This window comes from Serinus canaria, chromosome 13 (assembly GCF_022539315.1).
Source record: "Serinus canaria isolate serCan28SL12 chromosome 13, serCan2020, whole genome shotgun sequence".
Taxonomy (NCBI): domain Eukaryota; kingdom Metazoa; phylum Chordata; class Aves; order Passeriformes; family Fringillidae; genus Serinus; species Serinus canaria.
The window spans coordinates 2,471,404-2,485,174 of record NC_066327.1 but is presented as its reverse complement, the minus strand read 5'-3'; the positions used below and the strand labels follow the sequence as shown (position 1 = coordinate 2,485,174).

The 13,771-nt window shown below is 44.3% G+C and overlaps 1 protein-coding gene across 1 annotated transcript in view; it reads left to right on the top strand.

Annotated features, from left to right (window-relative positions):
- Nucleotides 1-13,531, top strand: part of LOC103817213 (protocadherin alpha-2) — a 144,409-nt gene extending 130,878 nt beyond the window's left edge. The window contains exon 5 of the mRNA XM_050979600.1: nt 11,605-13,531. Within this exon, the coding sequence (XP_050835557.1) occupies nt 11,605-11,915 (311 nt within the window). The 3' untranslated portion in view covers nt 11,916-13,531. The remainder of the gene's footprint in view (nt 1-11,604) is intronic.
- The last annotated feature ends 240 nt before the right edge of the window (nt 13,532-13,771 follow it).

The following is a 13,771-nucleotide window of genomic DNA, read 5'->3' as shown; positions in this document are numbered from 1 at the left end:
GAGGCATCTCCAGCCTCTGAGAGACAAGGAACTGCATTTCCCACTGTCTGTGCTTTGTGTGTTTGGGGGATTTTTAAAGAACATCCAAGCAGGAAGCTTTACCCTGTAATCCTCTGGCCTGGAGATTGCAATGGTTTGGGCTTCTGGGGTGAGAGCCCAGGAGGAATGGTTGAAGTCTGTGAGCTAAACACAGATGATGAGGAAAGTAAGAAAAAATTATCTCTAAGACCATTTCTCGTGTGTCCCTGCTCCTTTACTCTCCTGTCCTCTCTAAATGGTGAAGCTCACACATTCATTCATGTTTAAAATAGATGCCTCCAAGAGCACTGACAAAAATGTGTCCCTTTTTCTTTCACTACCACTTCAAGCACCCAATTAGTTGGTTAAAATTAGATTCTGCCTTGAAAGGCTAAAATTGATGCTTCAGGTTTCCATAGTTACTGCCTTTCTATGAATTGTGCTCAGTTAAATGGAGGGGATTCTCTCTTGCTCACCCCACTGGGTTTTGGGAGCTGTGCTGGACCCTTTGCTCTTTGTGCACCTGCAGTAATGGGGGCTGTGCTCAGGTAAGGTACCTGTGGAAGGTGTGAGAGCTGTAAAGAGCTGGAAATTTATTTCAGAGCTGTTTAGAACTGTAAAGGTTGGAAATTGATAAAGTTTTGTTGAGGGGAGCAGGAGGGAGGAACAGAATTGAAGTCAATTGTCTTAGCAGTGTTCCCTCTCCAAGAGAGACACAAACAAAACCAATCTAAGCCTGTCCAGGGAAACACAGAATCACAAAATCAGGGTATGGCCTGGGTTGGAAAGGACCTTAAAGATCTTGTTTCCACCCCCTAGCCATGGGCAGGGACACCTTCCATCGCCCCAGGCTGTTCAGGGCTGGCAGTTTGTCCAGCCTGGCCTTGGACACTCCAGGGATCCAGAGACAGCCCTGTGCCAGGGCCTGCCCACCCTCAGAGCAAAGGATTTTTATCTAAAATCTGATCTAAACCTATTCTCTGTCAGTTTGAAGCCATTCCCCTTGTCCTGCCACTCGATGCCCTTGTAAATAGAAATCCAATACTCAAACCTTTAACCCTGCCTTTCCTTTAGGGAAATTCTCCTTCTTTGGGGATCAGTCACAGCCAGGCTTTGAGGCAGGCCCTGGGGCTGTGGACAGGAGCCCAGGAGGATCCTGTGTCACCCCATAGAGGCACAGTGGCCTCCAGTGGCAGGAGATGCCTGCAGAGGATGCACTTTGTGCTTTGGCTTCAGTTCAGCAGCTCGGGGAGCCAGGGGAGGAGGGGGCTGGCTGCCTGCAGGCACTGTCACAGCTCCAGCAGCAGCCAGGAAATGTTTCCTCCTCTTCACCTTCACTGCAGGATCGATGATGCTCCGTGAGCCTGTTGTCTCTCACATAAAAGGGCTTGGATGCTAGAACAAAATTATTTTTTTATTTAAATTTGACAGAAGACAGTAACCAGAACTGGCTTTCCAGAATGTAGATTAAGCAGTGCACAGACACGTTCTGCCCTCCTGACATTCAGGATTTTGTCTTCTTCAGTGACTTTTGCTCTCTTTACCATCTTTCTTGTCCTTATATAACAGAGGCAAACCCCACCCACAGCAGCAGCCTCCTGGAATGGTTGGAGTGCCATCCCCTCTCCTGGTCACATCCAAAAGATATGAGCCACAAAGCTCAAAAATTTCTAAATTTCTGACTCCAAGTCCACCTTTTTGGGATGTGTTGCCAAGCACTCCTCAAATCAGCCTTCAGCAGAGGTCTGGGTAGCTGCTTCCTGCTCCAGTCTTTCAGTTTAGGGCATTTGAGGACATTTAATTAGGACATTTAGGCTGCACAGCACCTGGTTTGACATGAAAGCAAAGAAAAGCCTTTCCTTTATGGTATTGAGACCAACCCACCACAGATCTTCAGGGGAACATTATCCTCAGCCACTGCCCACACCTTCCCAGGTACTGAAGGGCAGAGCCATCCCCCCAGCTCCAGTTTCAATTTTCCTGCCCTATTCTCTGCTCTTTACCTGACTGTGTGCACCAGAACAAGGGCAGAATGGCTGGTGCTGTAACTGTCCACACAGAGTTAAAAACACATTTAGAAGATGAAAATAATTTGGAGGGTTTTTTTGTTTGGTTGGTTTAGGTTTAAATTTTGGGGGGATGGAGGGGAAGGGGTCTGTTTTCAGCCATGAACTCTTAAAAACAGACACTGTGAGCCTGCAGATATGGGGAAATACCCCCCAAAAATATTTTTTCTTATGTTTCAGGGGTAATGTCTCTCTAATCCCCTCTTCAAGCAACACAAACATTCAGTGCTGCATCCCCCAGGTCCAACAAGGGATTAGAGCTCAAAAGATGATAAGGAGCATCCTGGATGTGAGCACATGCAGTCTCAGGGATGCAGCAGATTTAACCCTCAGTTTGGGGAGGAAAGGGGTGAAATTCTACCTGTGGGAGCAGGACTGGGCACAAGTACAGCAGCAGAAGGATATGACCTGATATTTTTATGGGAAGAAAAGTGGTTTTTAGCCAGAGAAGAGTGAGAGGAGCTGCAGACCCCGTGCTCTGTTTGCTCCTTCAGCAGCTGCAGGAAGCCATTTACCAGGGCTGTGCTCTGGCCCCAGCAGGCTGTGGTAGGCAGCAAATCAAATTATGCTTTCACAAATTTCAGAGTATGCTGGCAGAGCTATTTGATAGCTGAGACAATTCCTTTAATACACAGCCATGTAAGACTGGTTTTTATAATGAGGTAAAAAAATCTCAATTTAAATGAATTGTCACTGTCAGCATGGACAGTAACCTGAGAGTGAGCTGGAAGTGACCTCTGTGCCTGGATGTTGGAGCAGTGGGGGGTTACAAATCTCCCACAACATTGGTGCTGTAATTACCCTGTTTAATGATACTGACTTTAAACCCAAGCACTGGATTAAAGCTGCAGGCTCCTGGTGGGGAGAAGTTTCCATTTTGTTCATTCCTCCAGCTTCATTAATGCAGAACAGGTAAAAGAGATGGGAGGGCAGAGTGAGAATTATTTGGTTTTTTGTTTAATACTCCAGTCTGAGGAAGTAATTCGTGATGTTTGGGATTATTTGGCAAAGTGTTAGTTAAACTGGTTCAGTTTTGTCCTGATTAAATAATGTTTCTGTCTTTCAGTTCTATTTCTGTCATTTTATCATGCTGATGATGGATTTTTATTCGCTTTCTTTTTTTTGTGAGCTTGAGTTTTTGGGTTGTTTTGTTTTCCAGGAAAAAAAAAAAAGAGAAAGATTAAATGGGCCTTTTAATCCCCAAAAGGCTTAGGGATGATCAGTGAAGCCAGAATGTCCACAGAGATCCTCCAAATGACATAGAGAGGGTTTTTCAGTGCATGCTGTTTGCATTGGATGTGCTGTTTCAGACTCTATATCATGGTGAATATTCATTAAGCCTGCCAGGGGCAGGAGCTGCAGTCAGTACAGCATCAGCAGAGGAGGCAGGGAAGAGAGAAATCAGGTTAATGACTAGCTTTCCCTGCAATTTGCTTCCTGCTTATTGCCTGATCTCAGTTTTAAACAAATTCATTTAATTAATGTGTTTTGCTACTTTGACCTGCAGACAGAAGGGGCTGTGATTGATGATGGGATGTTCTGAGTCTTACAGTGGCTTCAGCCCTCGTGTTCTGCTGTCTAGAAAAGGAACATTGAAAAATATTTCCTTTAAATTTAATTTTGATTGAAAGCTTTTATATTTTCTGCTTCCACGAGCTACCAAATTTTTAAAGACAGGGACAAAGTGGGGAGGGGTGGAAGAGAGTGAAAACAAGCTGCTGTCTTGGCTGAGCATGTCACACATCAAAGATGTCTCTGCAGGGAGACAGAGCTGCACAGAAATGCTTTCCTGTTCTCCCCCTTGAGCAGGGGCACATCTGTTCTAACATGAGTTAGCCCTCCTCTGACAAAGGCTCCTAAAGAAAGCAGCAGAGGCATAGGAGGTGGAGAGGATGTTCATGACACTCAGGATATATGGGCAGCTCACATTCTGGGGAGTGAGCACCACCTGTTCTCAGTAAACAGCAGATTGGAGCTCTGGGGCTGTGCACGGTCAGGGGAAAACCATGTGGCCTCCCCAAAAGCGACGAAAATGTCAGGGAGAGAGAAACTGCAGGCCTGATGGGACAGCCCAGACCTGCTGGGATATGGATTCCTGGGCTGAGTGATGCTATGTTCTGTGAGCAGACATTTTGCCCCAAATGTAGGAGACATCTCAGTTTCAGACTGTTTGTACCCATCGCTCAGCATTACCTCTCAGCTTGGATGGTTTTACAGGCTGTGAAAGCCAGCCCCTTCCATTGAGTGAATTTGCAAATTCCACACCTTAAATCTCAGTGACAGACCTGTGCTTCAGAGCTCTGCACCAGAGCTTCTGAGCTGCACTGGTGGCATTGCTGTCACAACTAAAATGTGGCCTTTGAAGGGGGGGAAATGGGGTAACCTTAACAACATGGCTGTGCTCTCTCAGGCATTTTTGGACAGAAGATGCCAATGCCTACCTAAGTGAAAATCCTGTGAAAAGATTAGGGCTGGGGAAGTTGCAGACAGTTGCACAGGATTTTTTGTGGCTGCCACTGTTAAAGAGATTAGTTTCAAACTTCTTCTTTTTTCTGGAATGCTCTGGCATGGTCATTAGTGTAACACCCACTGAGCCATGGTGCTGCTTAGCTGGTAGAACTCAGCTCCTTTTTCACTAGCTACCCAAAAGTTAGCTGTCTCCAGCAGAGGAAGGAGAGGAACAAAGAAAATTTGAATTTTTTTCAACAGAACCATTTAGGTTGGAAAACACCTCCAAGATCATGGCATCCAACTGATCACCACCTTGTCAAGCAGACTGGACACTGAGTGCCTGTCCAGTCATTTCTTGAACACCACCAGGAATGGTGACTCCACCACCTCTCTGAGCAGCTCCTCCCAATGCTTGACAACCCTTTCTGTGGAGAAATTCTTCCTAATGTCCAACCTGAATCTCTCCTGGTGCAGCTTGAGGCCATCTTCTTGTCCTGCCACTGGTTGCCAGAGAAAGGAGGCTGATCCCTGGCTACAATCTCCTGTCAGGGGGCTGTAGAAAGCAAGAAAGGCTCCAAAGAGAGTGAGAAGGATTCAATACCTCAAGGCCAATTCAATACCTCTTAAACCAAGCTTTTAAACCAGGTGCTTTGTTTATAGCCCATAGCATGAATTCAGTTAGACATGGTAGATTGGATGCCTACATTTCTGGTGGCTGAATTTAAGAAAGGGATGTTTAACTCTTTAAGAAAAAGAATTGTAGGCACCTACGGTTACTACAGGTTAAATTTTAGGGATCTGGTTCTTTGTTGGTGTCCAGGCTTCCTGCACAGAGCAGGGGTACCTCTGAAAACCTGTGTGCTGAGAGCAGGACTGCCTGGAGCATGCAGGTGAGGGGACACCTGCAGCCTGCTCCCTTTCTGGAATCTTGGACACTGTGACATCCACGTAGAATCCTGAAATGGTTTGGGTTGGAAGGGACCTTAAAGCCCATCCAGTGCCACCCCTGCCATGGGCAGGGACACCTCCCACTGTCCCAGGCTGCTCCGAGCCCTGTCCAGCCTGGCCTTGGGCACTGCCAGGGATCCAGGGGCAGCCACAGCTTCTCCAGGCAGACATGACCCTCTGTATCTGACACTGTGTAGGAAATCAGGTGTTCCAGAGCAATCAGAGCTTGTTGAAGCAGTGCCTGTTGAGGTTTTTATGTTTTTCAAGTCCTGTGAGAGGTAGAGGGCTACAATACATGACCATTAAATGCCTCTGGAAGAGAAAAAGCATTAGCTCTACACCATACCCTATTCCCTCCAGCTTTCACATAGGTGATTTGAGGATATGGAGGATTTTTTCCTGTGTAAGTTTGCCCGTGCACTTCAGACAGCAGTCACGGGATGGAAAAAGAAGGATTTTGAAAGACAGCCTAGAAGTCCTTTCATGCCAGCTAAATATGTGACCTACTCAACTGCAGAGTCTCTGCTGCTCTGGCTTCCATTTAAAGTCTACTGAGACATTTGTATTTCGGTGAGAGTGGGAAAAGGAAGGGGTGAAAAGTTCATCTCCCATTTTAGCTTGCAGACACACAGGCAAAGAAGCATCAGGACCTGCAGGTGCAGCCTAGATTTTGGGTTCTGCTGCATGCAAGCATTTAAAATTTTAATTATTTGGTCATTGAACATGAAGTCTAAAGTATTCCTTGAGAATAAAAGAAAAGGTTCAAAGTAATCCCAAAAATTACCCCAGGAAATGACTGGATTTGGCTTTTATGTATGAACTCTGGCAACCCCCCTCTCTAGCTGCGGGAAGAAAAGAAGTGTAATGTTTTAAATTAAGTGTTATAAATATAACCAGGGGGTTTGTTTTATTTAGATTTTCCTCTAAGTTTAATAAACAAATTTGAAGCATCCAATTAAAGATGCAGAAAATATGCAAAAGAAGCACAACTGATCCCATTAAATGTAAAATGACACAGGAGTAGAAAGCTTTTGTTGTTGAATCCCTGCTGATAAGAAACAGCAGAGATGTTTAAGGAAGCCTTGGACTCTAGGTAGTAAATGACATTTATCCTTGATCTGAAATGCCTAAACATACAACTTTGTCAGTACAGCTGAACTGTGACCTTCCAGCCTGCCAATACAGATAAACACCCATGTTCTCAGGTAAATCATGCAGAAGAGACATTTCCTGAGGACTGGAGAAGCCCCACTTGTAGGAAATTATGGTTATTAACTCATTAGCTTCTCTGTGTCTCTATCTCTTTGTATGCAAGCTCTCCCCACAGCTGAAAGGATAATTAGTTTCCTTTGGCTTAGTGAGTATTAAGGAGTATTAAAATGCTTAGTTCATATGGACAGCAAACATATCCAGGGGCTGGGACAAAACCAGACACAGGTGCAGGCAAACCCCCACAGTCTGAGAGAATCCTGGTTCCAGGGCAGGTGGGATGGTTTGTTGTGTTTGGATGCATGAAGTCAGATGTTTTTGTGGCCAGTGTTACTGACTTCATCTGCTGAGTTGATTTGCCAAGTCAGAACCAGACTGAAGGGTCGTTTTCCTGCTCTGAATTAGATTTCAGCAGTGCAGATGTGGATGTGTACCCCACTAATCTGGCAAGAGGTTTCATCCAGGAGATTCTTTGCCTCAGGGATACCCTGGATTCCTGCATGTCACTGCATTTGTGTGGCCAAATGGATAACATGAAGTTCCTGTCATTGTCCCATGGCCTGTGCTCAGCCTCAAAAGTTGATCAGAGGGCTGGAGCAGCTGTCCAGGAAAGGCTGAGAGAATTGGGATTGCTCAGCCTGGAGAAAAGAAGCTTCATGATGGGTTTTCTCTTTGAGCTAGGTCTTATGAGCTCTTAGAGGTTCTATCATACCTGAGATAGCCTAGCTACTTCAAATGGTAGAAAACTGGTTGGATGACTTCTGAGGTAGTGTTGGAAACAGAAAAGTTTTAATAAAAGGCAAAATAACAAGGTTCTTGTAGAGAAAACTTGAGCTTGGGGCAAGAGGTTCTTCCTCTTGCTAAAACATCCCACAAAAGTGATTATTTCCTTTGTTCTCTTTTTTTTCTAGGGAATTATTTAGGTGGGACTCTTTGACTTCTTTCTAATTGGGTAGCCTTAGGTTTGAGGTGAAGTCTTAAAGGTCTTATGAGGTGTCTTTTTACCAAATTGAGGAGAAACTTCTGGGCTTTTTTCCTTTTTAAGTAGGCAAAGGATAATTTGGTCACTCCATCAAGAGAGGGCACATTCCTACACTTCAGGGTGACCTTACTGCCTCTCCCAGTCCCTGGGGGGAGTGCACAAGATGGACAGACACTATTTGGAAGGGCCTGGGATGACAGAACGAGGGGAATGGTTTCAAACCCACAGAGAGAAGGTTTAGATCAGTTATTAGGAAGAATACAAGGTAAGTGTGGGGAGGCGCTGGCTCAGGCTGCCCAGAGAAGCTCTGGCTGCCCCATCTCTGGAAGTATTTAAAGCCAGGTTGGATGGGGCTTGGAGCCACCTGGTCCAGAGGGAGGTGTCCCTGCCCATGGCAGGGGGCTGCACCTGGGTGATATTTGAGGTCCCTTCCAACCCCATTCTATCGTTTTATGTTTCTGTGCTCACACCAAGGTGGCCCAGCCATGCACTGCAGCTCCAGCTGTGGCCCTGCAGCTCCAGACTTCTCACCCTCTGCTCTTCAAAGGAATTCTTCTACTCTTCTTTGCTACAGGGCTTTCCCCAGCCAGAGCAAGGGTGGGTCAAACATGATTTGAGGTCACCTTCAGCTGCCTTTTTCCTGCCAGGAACAGAAGAAGAGTGTTGGCTCTGGGCCAGTGTTTGGAATGCATATTGTGTGGGCTTGTTGGGAGAAAGAGAGGATTTATTTGTCAAATAGGGCTTAATTTTTTATGTGCAATAGGAAAGCTCACAGTTTTGTATTGCAGCAGAAAGACAATTGATTAATAATTTGGAAAAAGGCCAAGACACACATTTTCCAACTTTGTAATTTGTCATCTCAGGGAAACAAAAGTGATCTAAAAGGTACCTGAACAAAACAATTTATTAAGCAGAAATGAAAGCTGGTTCATATTAATGCATTTATTGTGAAAGGACTTTCTAGGACATTGTTGTTACTTGCAGGAAACATGTAAAAAATCTGAAGCTGCTACTTAGGACCATAGAAATGTACAGAAAAGCTACAACTGATAAAACAGAGAAACTTTTAATAATAACTTCAGAAAATCTATTTGATACTTGAGAGGTCAAGGTCACTGAAACAACATCAGCAGAACATAAAGTCAAAGCTTCTCCATCAGTAAGTACAATCTTAGGGGGAAAAGAAGTGTACAATGTGTACAATTGTACAATGTATACAAAGTGTACAATTCTTCTAGTTTTGATGAAATATCACATTGCAAAAGCAGTTGTATCATGTTCATGTGCCTTGGAGGATCAGAGATGCCAAAGATTTCATGTGCCAGACCTCTTACTCTGATGGGTTCAGAGATGGTTCTGGTGTGTTTTGTACACACATTTCTTGAGCTTTGTAACATGGACCTGCTGCATCACTACAGAAAAGCTTAAAAAAGGAATCCTGCTTCCCAGCCTTGTTTTGCTGCCAGGCAGGAGAAAGGTTGTCAGGCAGTAAAATGTCTTTTCAGCTTTTGAACCTAAAAGCAGAGCCTTGTGTCTGCGTGCACCACACACCATTTATTTCATAAAATAGAAAATTGCACAAGCAACATAACAGAAGATGAAGAATTGTTAAAGACTAAGAAATACAGGGGCTGCTGAAATTAATACAGCATTCTTCTTTGTGGCTGCAGGGGTACAGAGCAGCCAGCACCAGGTGTTTGCTGGCAAATCACTGGGGATCTCCCTCTAGAATGTCTGCTTTGTTTTCTCCTCCTGCCCTCTCTAACCAGCAGGAGACCTTGGACTTCTCAGTTTCTTCTCCCCCATCCAGTGTCCTCATCTCCTCTTCCAAGGGACATGGAATCCCTCTGAAATGGTTTCCCATCACAGTTCCCCCTCCTTCTTTACCCCAAGCATCTTTGCCTCTTCAGCTGGACAGCTCTGATACGTGATGCTGAGATTTAATCAGATCAGTGGAGTTGGAATTGTTTGTGTGGTGTTGAGGGTTTGGGTGTGGCCAGGAGTGCTACAAAGGGGAGAGTCCCATGTTTTGTTACTGCACTTTTAGGGTGTAGATAAGAAAGTTTTCATCTGATTTGAGGGCTTTAGCATCAGAGCATAAACACTGAGTTTTCCCCTGATCACAGCTGCTAAAACACTTACCATGATACATTAAAATAGATATGCTGTTCCTATTCAAAATTGGCAGTTCTGTAAATTACAACAAATGTTCAAAGTATAAAAGGAAAGAAAACAACCAAGTCTTCAGGCTTTCTCTCACAGGAAAACCTAATTCTGTAGCATTTTATTTTGCTAGAAATTTGTCCTCGTCAGAGCATCATACGCAAACATCTCAATCTGATTAACTCAATCTAATCAAAATAATGGAAACAAAATTAAAACTGACTTCATCCTGTAAGCCTAAAACTGGGGATAGAACTTCACTTTATATTTGCCTGTATAAAATACTGTGATTTAGAGAGAATATCAGGGTATTCTATGGTTCTGTGAAGACTGTGAATGTTTCTGAGACCAGACTGTGCACCCTGATGGAAGCAATCCTGCAGTGGCTCTGCCCAGGCACTTCAGGTCATTCTGGTTTTGCTCTGGGGCTGTGTCTGCTGCTCAGCCACATTGCATCCATACCTACGCACAAACACACGTGCTGCTTGGCCTCAGGTTCCTCTCTGGGATGCACCAGCTCAGAGTCACACAGTGGCTCAGCTTGGAAGGGACCACAGCAGCTCATCTGGTCCAACTTCCCTGTTCAAGCAGAGCTCACGGCACAGGATTGCATCCAGATGCTCCTGGAATATCTCCAGTGAGGGGAACCCCACAACCTCTCTGGGCAATCTGTTCAGTGCTCAGTCACTGCCCAGGAAAGAAGTTCTTCCTCATGTTCAGGTGGAACTTCCTGGGCATCTATTCCTGCCCCCTCTTGTCCTGATCCATTCCTGTTCCCTCTTGTCCTGATCCATTCCTGTTCCCTCTTGTCCTGATCCATTCCTGTTCCCTTTTATCCTGATCCATTCCTGTTCAATCTTGTCCTGATCCATTCCTGTTCCCTCTTGTCCTGATCCATTCCTGTTCAATCTTGTCCTGATCCATTCCTGTTCCCTCTTGTCCTGATCCATTCCTGTTCCCTTTTATCCTGATCCATTCCTGTTCCCTCTTGTCCTGATCCATTCCTGTTCCCTTTTATCCTGATCCATTCCTGTTCCCTCTTGTCCTGATCCATTCATGTTCCCTTTTATCCTGATCCATTCCTGTTCCCTTTTGTCCTGATCCATTTCTGTTCCCTTTTATCCTGATCCATTCCTGTCCCTTTTTATCCTGATCCATTCCTGTCCCCTCTTGTCCTGATCCATTCCTGTCCCCTCTTGTCCTGATCCATTCCTGTCCCCTCTGGTCCTGCTGCTCAGCACCCCGGAGCAGAGCCTGGCTCCATTCCAGCCTCTTGACACTCTCCCTTCTTTCCCTGCACGAGGATTCCTGGGCACATCCATCACAGGCTGGTTTGCTGAAATGCCCACCTGGATGTGCATAATGCCAGGGCTGTCACCCCCTGCCCTGGCCACTCTTCTAACCCTGTCCCAAAAGGCTCAGCACCCTCAAACACACCTCTTGCCATGCAATGCACGTGCTTGTGTTTCCTGCTGTAAAACTCTGCAATGGGCTGCATCACAGCGATCTCTTACTCCAAACACTTCAAATCCAAAAGAACAAAATGGGATCCAGAGCCTGTTGCAGCCAGGAGCACGAGGAGGGGGTCAGTGCATGCAGACACTGAGCAGGCTGGACAGGAACCAGATGAGGTTCTAACCCCCAGATGAGCAGCCAGGCAAGCGAGAGTTGCTGTAGGCTGAAGCCTTTCAGACAGAAAGCTGCCGCTCACCGAGTGCCTGTGTTTAAAGATGCTTTAAGCTTTTCTCGCTGTTTTGACTTTTTCAGAGCCTGAGGCGGGAGAGGTGTCCCCCCCAGTGGGAGCTGGTGTGAACAGCAACAGCTGGACCTTTAAATTCGGACCGGGCAATTCCAAACAAGGTGGTCCTGGTGAGTTGCCAGACAAATTCATTATCCCAGGATCTCCTGCAATCATCTCCATCCGGCAGGAGCCACCAAACAGCCAAATTGACAAAAGTGACTTCATAACCTTTGGCAAGAAAGAAGAGACCAAGAAAAAGAAGAAAAAGAAGAAGGGAAACAAGACTCAGGAGAAAAAGGAAAAGGGCAACAGCACCACTGAGAACAGTGACCAGTGAGGGAGTTATACTGAAAAAACCCTCTTAGCCAGTTTTTGTAATAATGGCAGATTTCTCCTATGTAGCAAATCCCAACTTCTTCCTACTGTTAACACATTTCCTGTATGTACAGACTTGAGAAAATGAGCAGGAAATTCAGTGTCTGTCTAAATTGCTTAACAGGTTTTGTCTTAAAAGCTTTATTAAGTCTGGTGTTAACTCTTTTTCTCCACTCTGGCTTGTTTTCAGAATCTAAAAAGCAGACACAAGTTTCCTTTCTCCTACGCCGAAAAGGAGAATCTTCACAGTACAGCCAGTGAGAGGTTGGACTCTGCACTGTGGTTCCTGTGCTCCTGTCTTGATGACACTTACAGGACAGGTTTAAAAGTTTTAATGTTGTGCACCCTCTATCTGATTGGAAATATTTGTGTGCAGATGTCAGCTAGGTGATATGAGATCAGATTATAAAATGCAAGACGAGCTGGTAAATATGCAACAGAGGAAACACCTAATGAACACAAATGTTCAAAGATGTTCAGGCTGGGGAAAAAATGTCTGAAAGGAGATGAGCAGACAAATCCTGAGAAGTCACTGTGTGGAAATACCGACTCCTATACATGACGTATTGTACACACTGCTTCAAATGAAACGTCACATTTACAGCTCTTTAAGACACCATAAATTCTAGCTCTTTACCAAGCAAGCCATTGGAAAAATTATCCCTTAAAGCCCTGCATTACCCTGGTAAGGCTAGCCCTCAGAGAGTAACAAGGGCTGGGCTGACATCCCAGGAATGTAACTGTGATGCTGTGTGTCCCTATCTCCACATTATTTTGCACATGATGTCTCTGAAAAGGTCAGAGTTTTTCCACGACACTTATGCAAAACAGAGAAAAAAAGTAATGTTAACTATGCTATTTGTTATTTGAGATATTTATTTATAAAGAAATATAGCTGTAAATGTTAAAGAAATATGATGCCCTTTGACCCAAACAGAAGTCAGTCTAGAGCCATTATAAATTACAATTGCTGCTATTAAAGTTCTTTAGAAAAATTGCCTGGACCATCTGTACTATATCGGCCACTTGCCAATCACAGCTTTATTCTGTCGGGTGACTTGGGGGCTGCCTCTTGCATGTATTAATAAATACAAGAATATCTTCTCTCTTTTTTTTTGTTTTTTGCATTATTCTGCACTTTGAATACACCTTTGCAAACAAACTGTCCTGATATGAAGAAGCAGAAGCAAACTCCTCACACAGATGGATTTACTAACCTGCTAGCTCTGTGCAGTACCTTGGTGTTACCTCCCACACGACCTTTTCTGACTTTAGTTTTACTTTTCTATGAGATTATGGATTTCTGACCCTACTAACACTCCTTATGTAAAATTCAAGTACTGTATGTATGCTGTATGCTCTTATAAGGATCCTGAAATATTTATTCTGTGCTTGTGTATGTGAATGTCAATGCAACTATTATTAGAGTGGACTTTAAGCTTTACTGTTGAATGTAAATTCATTATTTCTTTTTTGTACACTTGTGGAAAAGTGGAGTAGTGTTAATTTTTTAAGCCACTGTTGATTATCAGTTTTTTTTGTGTATGAAACACAAGTAAAATATCTTTCTTAAACCAAGCCATGCATGCATTTTGGGATTTATTGGTAAGAATCTGTGAAGCTGAAGTTCTGTGAATTACTAAACCTAAGGGTATAAATGGAGTATTGAATGTGGTTGAGGATGTTGATTTAAAACCAATACATGTATTTTTAAAGAGAATATGGCTGATGAGGGAATTCCAAGGAGTTTTCTACATTGTTGTACATTCACAGAATAAAGCTCAAGTGTCGTGTTAATTGGACCTGTGTAAGAAACTA